We start from the raw sequence: 8,349 nt of genomic DNA, 5'->3' as shown, positions 1-8,349 counted from the left end.
ATTTTATTATTTCATTTCCCTTGCAAACCTATGATTTATTACCCATGTTGCAGCTGATTTTTCTCCCTAATGAACTACATCTTAATTGTTAAATTTTGACAGTACTTGTTTCAAGAAGAGTAATAGAGGTCTTAGGCTCATTTATTTATATTTTTGGCTTGTTGCTTGGTGTGGAGAAAACATGGTTTTTTATAAATTTACAAGAAGAATTTGTAAATATTTGGAATGCTAGTAAGTTATAATGGTGTATGTATTCGATAGGTGACCGTGAAGGTTAGTGCATAAAGGAATTTCTATGCTTAAAGCTTACTAAGGTAAGGGAACTTTGCACTTACTTACTCATTGTAACTTATATACCATAGCTTAAGTGATTGTAAAATATTGAAGCTATTCTTGAATATTATGGGCATGTTTTGTATGATAAAGAATTAGTACATATCTCGTGAAAATTTGGGAATTTGATGCGTTTTAATGTTGATCATGTTATATATAGATTTTCAAAGGTATTAATCATATTGGTGGTCTAACCACCCTTGTCTTGACTTGGAATGTTCCCTTGATTTCCAACTGGTGGTCTCGCCACCCTTGATTTGGAACATTCCCTTGATTTTAATTGGTAGCTTTGCTACCCTTGACTAGTGTAATATTATTAATTGATCTTGGCTCATCCTATGAGTATATTATAGTTCTCAAAGTAAAATGGTGAGTTAGGTAGGTAATATCTTTATTTATTTATTTCTATGATATTTTGAGCACCGACCTATGATTCATGACTTGAAGGGAAAACTCTGGAATTATTGATACTCTTATGCGATAAAATTGTATAAGAATACTAACGATTTCATTATAATTTTTATTAAACGTCTTATGTTACCTTATTTATTTGTGGTCCTCTTTATTCTTTATACTTGATTTGGTAGAGAAGTGTTATATGATGTACCATGCTTTGAGCTCACTTGTGTGTTCATGTTTTCAGATTAGAGTGTTGATCGAGGTTAAGACAAGGGAGGTCACATTTTGGGGTTAAAGACCATGGGGTATTAGTCTAGTGTTTTGTGATAGAGGAGGACTACTTCTAGTCTTTTTGTGGAGATCAAAGTCCATAGTAGGACCTTGGATTTCAAGTTGTAATTTTGGACCATGTCTAGAAGCTTAAATGTGTATATTATAATTCCAATTAAGCTATCTTTGGGAGAAGGAACTTTAAGACCAAGGGGTTGTTTAGGTTATCTTGTGATTGATATTTTGTTTAGCAGGCTTCGTATTATAACGATTTTGTTTTTGTCGTAATAATACGGCCGGGTTACGCTCATTTTTGGGGCGTGACAGAGTTGGTATCAGAGCCTAGGTTTGGAATTGATTTTCTATCCAAGCATAGGTTGACTCCTTAAAAAAAAAATTAAAAAAAATCTAGGCTTGTAAACAAATGTATGTTCTAATATGGATTGGGTGGGTCGTTTGTAAATCTTAGGTATTTGATGTTGTGAATGATTGTTTGTATTGTTTTTGTTATATTTCATTGTTTGTATGTCTTTCAGCAAATTAGTCAATTCATGGATAGAGGTCGTGGAGGAACCTCTGGCGGCGGAAGAGGAAGGCAGGCAAGGCAATCGAGAGGTGGTCGAATTGCTAGGCTAGTTCAAGGGATTCGAGATGTACCGGTTGATGAAGTCCCTTCTTCGGGTATTCCTCAACCTCAAAATACCTCTCAAGCTGCGCCTCAAACAACTACACAAGTTGACATTGCGGGCACCTTTCAAGTGTTAGCTAACCTTTTGCAGCAACAAGCAACTAATAATCAAGCGTCCTATTTTGAAAGGTTTAGACGTGTAAACCCACCAACTTTCGATGGTGGACCAAATCCCTTGGCAGCAATTAAATGGATCAAAGAGGTGGAGAAATTGTTTGTAGCTATGCAGTTCCCTCCGGAAATCAAATTGGGTGTAACTATACCATTGCTTCAAGGAAATGCAGAGCATTGGTGGGGGGTTACAAGGGCATCATACCCAGATGGGGATCATATAACTTGGGAAGAATTTAAGAGGGTGTTTTATCGTAACTATTTTCCTGATAGTGTAAGGAGGGTGCTAGAAAATGAATTCCTAAATTTGGTGCAAGGTGATATGACAGTCTTGGAATATGCTCATAAATATATGGAACTAGGAGAGTTCTTTCCAATCTATATGAGTAATGAGGAAACAAAGACCAATAGGTTTGAAAATGGTTTGAGGTCTGCAATCCGCAATCATATGTCATCTAATGTTTATCATAGCTACCAAGAAGTGTTCGATAGTGCCATAAAAGTTGAAGCAAGGTTGAATGAGTCCAAGGAGCAGTGGTCTGACAGAAAAAAGGTAAGAGAATCCATACAACAATATGGAAAGCCAAGGGATAGTGGAAATGTACCAAATAAGAAGACAAGTAAAGGACATGTTGTGCAGACCAAGGAGTGCAACTTCTGCCATCTTTATCACACTGGGGAATGTTGCCGTAAGTCTTGAGCATGTTTTGAATACGGTCAATTGGGACACAAAGTGAAAGATTGTCCAAGGAAAATGCATATTGCAGCAGGATCAACTCAACAAAAACCCAGGACTAATGCTCGCGTATTCGCTATGACTCAACAAGATGCAGATGTTGCCGACAATGTTGTTTCAGGTATATTGCCCATAAACTCTATAAACGCTTATGTCTTGTTTGACTCTGGTTCCTCTCATTGCTTTGTGTCTAAGAGATTTGTGAAGTCTTTGAACCTAATAACGGAAAAATTAGATGAACCCTTGATTGTTAGCACCCCTATGAAGAAGATTGAAGTTGCGGCGGATATGTGGGTCAAAAATTGTATTTTTTTGCTTGGAGGGAGAGAAATGGTGGCAAATCTAGTTTTGCTGGATATACATGATTTTGATGTCATACTTGGGATGGATTGGCTATCAAAGAACCATGCTTATATTGATTGCTCTAAGGGAAAGGTTATATTCTAGATTCCAGGGCAACAAGAATTTTGCAAGCAAAACTGCAAAGAGAGAGGTGTATTGGCCACTAAGATACCCCTACATATCATCTCAACCATGAGTGCAAGAAAATCATTAAGGAAGGGATGTCAAGGGTTTATAGCTTATGCAATTCATGCACAAACCAAAGATGTGAAATTAGAAGACATTCCAGTGGTTAGTGATTTTCCTGAAGTTTTTCCTGAGCAATTACCAGGAGTACCCCCTGATAGAGAGATAGAGTTTGAGATTGATTTGATCCCTGGAACAACTCCTAAGTCCAAAATTCCATATAGGATGGCTCCAGCAGAGTTGCGAGAATTAAAGGTACAATTGCAAGAGTTACTAGACATGAAATTTATCCGCCCTAGTGTCTCACCTTGGGGTGCACCTGTTTTGTTTGTTAAAAAGAAGGATGGGAGTTTTCGACTTTGCATCGATTATAGAGAGTTGAATAAGGTAACTGTAAGGAACAAATATCCGTTACCCCGCATAGACGACTTATTTGACCAATTACAAGGAGCAAAGTATTTCTCTAAGATTGACTTGAGATCTGGTTATCACCAATTGAAAATCAAGGCAGCAGATGTACCTAAAACTGCGTTTCGAACTAGATACGGCCATTATGAATTCTTAGTTATGCCTTTCGGGTTAACGAATGCTCCCGCTGCTTTCATGGATTTGATGAACAGGGTATTCAAGCAATTCTTAGATAAATTTGTTATAGTCTTCATCGATGATATTTTGGTTTACTCTAAAACCAAAGAAGAGCATGTAGAACACTTAAGGATGGTGTTGCAAACATTGAGAGACAAGAAGTTATATGCAAAACTAAGTGTGAGTTTTGGCTTAACAGAGTATCTTTTCTTGGTCATGTAATATCAGAAAATGGAATTTCTGTTGATCCAGCCAAAGTAGAAGCAGTGTCTAATTGGCCACGACCTACGAATGTAACTGAGGTAAGGAGTTTCCTAGGGCTGGCCGGCTATTATAGAAGGTTTGTGGAAGGATTTTCTCAAATTGCTTCTCCCTTAACTAACTTGACACGGAAGCTTGTGAAATTTGAGTGGACAGCAGAATGTGAAAGAAGTTTTGAGGACTTGAAAAGTCGTCTAGTAAGTGCACCCATATTAGCACTCCCCTCGAGCATGGGAGGATTTGTTATATACAGTGATGCCTCAAAGAAAGGGTTGGGTTGTGTGTTAATGCAAAATGATAGAGTGGTGGCTTATGCTTCTCGCCAACTAAAACCTTATGAAGCGAACTACCCAACTCATGACTTAGAGCTTGCAGTGGTGGTTTTTGCTTTGAAAATTTGGAGACATTATTTATATGGGGAACCTTGTGAGATTTTCACTGATCACAAAAGTTTGAAATACTTGTTCACACAAAAAGATCTAAATATGAGGCAAAGGCGTTGGCTAGAGTTAATTAAAGACTATGATATAAGATTTCACTATCACCCAGGAAAAGCTAATGTGGTTGCAGATGCACTTAGTCGAAAATCATCTATGGGACTTGCAAACTTTCTAACTATGCAACCTCAGATACTAAAAGAGTTTGAAAGGATGGAGGTAGAAGTGATAACTAAGGATAAGTTTAGTAAGGTTCTGGCAACTTTAACTGCTCAACCAGCATTATTGGATAGAATTAAGGTTGCTCAAATTGATGATCCAGGGTTGAAAAAGATAAAAGAAAGATTAGAGAAGGATGAGACTACAAACTTTTTAATTTTTGGGGATGGTTCATTGCGCTTCAAGTCTAGGTTGTGTGTGCCAAATGATGAGGTGATTAAGAGGGAAGTCTTAAGTGAAGCTCATAAGTCTCATTTTGAAATACACCCTGGTGCCACAAAGATGTATAAAGATTTGAAAAGAAACTTTTGGTGGAGCGGCATGAAGCGTGACGTAGCGGACTTTGTATCAAAATGCATGGTTTGTCAACAAGTCAAAGCAGAACATCAAAGGCCTGCAGGATTACTAAGGCCCTTAGAAATACCAGAATGGAAATGGGAACACATTTCAATGGATTTTGTGTGTGGGTTACCAAGGACTACTCGAGGAAATGATTCTATTTGGGTGATTGTTGATAGACTCACTAAGACTGCACACTTTTTGCCAGTTAGACGTACTACACCATTGAACGATTTGGCTCAACTCTATATTGATGAGATTGTTCGATTGCATGGAGTTCTAGTGAGCATTGTTTCAGATAGGGACTCAAGGTTTTTATCAAAATTTTGGAAGAGTTTGCAAAGAGCCTTGGGTACAGAACTTAAACTCAGTACAGACTTTCACCCTCAAACTGATGGGCAAACAGAAAGGACAATTCAGACCTTAGAGGATATGCTTAGAGCTTGTGTACTTGACTTTAAAGGCAGTTGGAGTAAACATTTGCCCTTAATTGATCGAGTTTGCTTATAATAATAGTTATCAATCAAGCATTGGAATGGCACCGTATGAAGCATTATATGGGAGGAAGTGTAGGTCACCTTTGTGTTGGGATGAAGTTGGAGAAAGAAAGATATTGGGTCCTGAACTGGTAGAACTTACAGTTGAGAAGATTCAATTAATAAGAGATAGGATCAAAACTTCTCAAGATAGGCAGAAGAGTTGGGCTGATTTGAAAAGACGAGGCTTAGAATTTAATAGCGGAGATTTTGTGTATGTGAGAGTGTCTCCTACTAAGGGCGTGATGAGATTTGGAAAGCGTGGAAAGTTAAGTCCTCGCTATGTGGGACCATTTGAAGTTCTTGAAAGAGTTGGTGATTTGGCCTATAGGGTCGCACTTCCACCAGGATTATCTAGTGTCCACAATGTCTTCCATGTATCTATGTTAAGAAAATATATTTCAGATCCTAGTCACATATTGGACTATGAGCCACTGCATATCAAAGATAACTTGTCCTACACAGAAGAGCCTATTCGTATAGTTGACAAGAAGGAACAAACCTTAAGGCGACGTAATATCCAGTGGGTCAAGATACAATGGTCTAATCACACATCAAGAGAAGCTACTTGGGAACGAGAGGAGATCATGAGAGAATGTTATCCTGAGCTCTTTACTGAGGAAGGTATGTAAGTTTCGAGGATGAAACTTTCATTAAGGGGTAGAGTATGTAATGACAAATTTTCATTTTTGATAGTAATAATAATAATAATAATAATAGGCTAACTAGATATTTTTAGGTCTTATTCTTCCTAGGCCCAAATTATAATTTAGTTGGTTATGTTTTGATTTGGGCTTAGTCCATTCTTGGGCCCAATAATATTTGTATATCATAAGCTTGAGAAGTCCATTAGGGGGAAGGAGGTTATTCTGGAATCTTAGTAGAGAAGAAAGAGGGGAGAAAAGGACACTTGGAGCTTTTGGCGTAAGAAGAGTGAGGAGGCAGTAGGTTTTGCTTTTGTGCTCAAAAACAAAGTAAAAATAAGGGGACAAGGTTATTACTTTAGTTTTGTTGTTAAAAGAAGATATTTTACACTTTAGCATCCTGGTTCATTTTTTTGCTGTAATTCGAAGCTCAAGAATGGGAATTCTAGTGAAGAATTGAAATTGTCAAGGGTTGTTTTAAAGTGGGTGTTTTGGGATAGCTTTAGTAGGGTTATGTGCTATTTTATTATTTCATTTCCCTTGCAAACCTATGATTTATTACCCATGTTGCGGCTGATTTTTCTCCCTAATGAACTACATCTTATTTGTTAAATTTTGACAGTACTTGTTTCAAGAAGAGTAATAGAGGTCGTAGGCTCATTTATTTATATTTTTGTCTTGTTGCTTGGTGTGGAGAAAACATGGTTTTTTATAAATTTACAAGAAGAAATTGTAAATATTTGGAATGCTAGTAAGTTATAATGGTGTATGTATTTGATAGGTGACCGTGAAGGTTAGTGCATAAAGGAATTTCTATGCTTAAAGCTTACTAAGGTAAGGGAACTTTGCACTTACTTACTCATTGTAACTTATATACCATAGCTTAAGTGATTGTAAAATATTGAAGCTGTTCTTGAATATTATGGGCATGTTTTGTATGATAAAGAATTAGTACATATCTCGTGAAAATTTGGGAATTTGATGCGTTTTAATGTTGATCATGTTATATATAGATTTTCAAAGGTATTAATCATATTGGTGGTCTAACCACCCTTGTCTTGACTTGGAATGTTCCCTTGATTTCCAACTGGTGGTCTCGCCACCCTTGATTTGGAACATTCCCTTGATTTTAATTGGTAGCTTTGCTACCCTTGACTAGTGTAATATTATTAATTGATCTTGGCTCATCCTATGAGTATATTATAGTTCTCAAACTAAAATGGTGAGTTAGGTATGTAATATCTTTATTTATTTATTTCTATGATATTTTGAGCACCGATCTATGATTCATGACTTGAAGGGAAAACTCTGGAATTATTGATACTCTTATGCGATAAAATTGTATAAGAATACTAACGCTTTTATTATACTTTTTATTAAACGTCTTATGTTACCTTATTTATTTGTGGTCCTCTTTATTCTTTATACTTGATTTGGTAAAGAAGTGTTATATGATGTACCATGCTTTGAGCTCACTTGTGTGTTCATGTTTTCAGATTAGAGTGTTGATCGAGGTTAAGACAAGGGAGGTCACATTTTGGGGTTAAAGACCATGGGGTATTAGTCTAGTGTTTTGTGATAGAGGAGGACTACTTCTATTCTTTTTGTGGAGATCAAAGTCCATAGTAGGACCTTGGATTTCAAGTTGTAATTTTGGACCATGTCTAGAAGCTTAAATGTGTATATTATAATTCCAATTAAGATATCTTTGGGAGAATGAACTTTAAGACCAAGGGGCTGTTTAGGTTATCTTGTGATTGATATTTTGTTTAGCAGGCTTCGTATTATAACGATTTTGTTTTTGTCGTAATAATACGGCCGGGTTACGGTCATTTTTGGGGCGTGACAATACCATTATATGGAGCGGCGCTATCTTGAGTTGCATTCCATCTGAGGATATGTAAGGTATCAGCCGCCAGACTGATATGCAGCCTGCATATATATGTTTTCTTTCATGGATGCTCTAATATTTTTCTATTGTTCATATCTTTGGACTTCTTTTTTGCAAAGATGTGAAAGTTGGTTGTGCCAACTTTGTATTTCATCTACTTTTCATTGTCATATCAATGATATGATATCATAAAGCAATATTTGACGGTAAAAAAAAAACCTTAATGCAAGGAGACGTCCGTACTACAAGGAGACGGAAGGGAACAACGGGGTTGCGTGTTCGTCGTCGAGAATTTGAAGAAGGGGAGGTTTAGCGACGTGTTGGGGAGTCTATTCACGGGGAAATTTGGTCGGAAGATGGGGATTGAAGGAA

General features: G+C 37.0%; 1 protein-coding gene across 1 annotated transcript; it reads left to right on the top strand.

Annotated features, from left to right (window-relative positions):
- Positions 1-2,555: 2,555 nt before the first annotated feature.
- LOC109160430 lies at positions 2,556-2,984 on the top strand. The gene has a single exon (XM_019308728.1). The coding sequence runs from the start codon at positions 2,556-2,558 to the stop codon at positions 2,982-2,984; it is 429 nt and encodes a 142-aa protein (XP_019164273.1).
- Positions 2,985-8,349: the final 5,365 nt, after the last annotated feature.

This window comes from Ipomoea nil, unplaced genomic scaffold (assembly GCF_001879475.1).
Source record: "Ipomoea nil cultivar Tokyo-kokei standard unplaced genomic scaffold, Asagao_1.1 scaffold2847, whole genome shotgun sequence".
Lineage (NCBI taxonomy): Eukaryota > Viridiplantae > Streptophyta > Magnoliopsida > Solanales > Convolvulaceae > Ipomoea > Ipomoea nil.
The sequence above is the reverse complement of the archived record's forward strand: the minus strand, read 5'-3'. Positions and strand labels throughout refer to the sequence as shown.

What these genes read in the sequence shown, in the direction of transcription:
- LOC109160430 (XM_019308728.1), top strand. Translation starts at nt 2,556, where the DNA reads ATGCATATTGCAGCAGGATCAACTCAACAAAAACCCAGGACTAATGCT.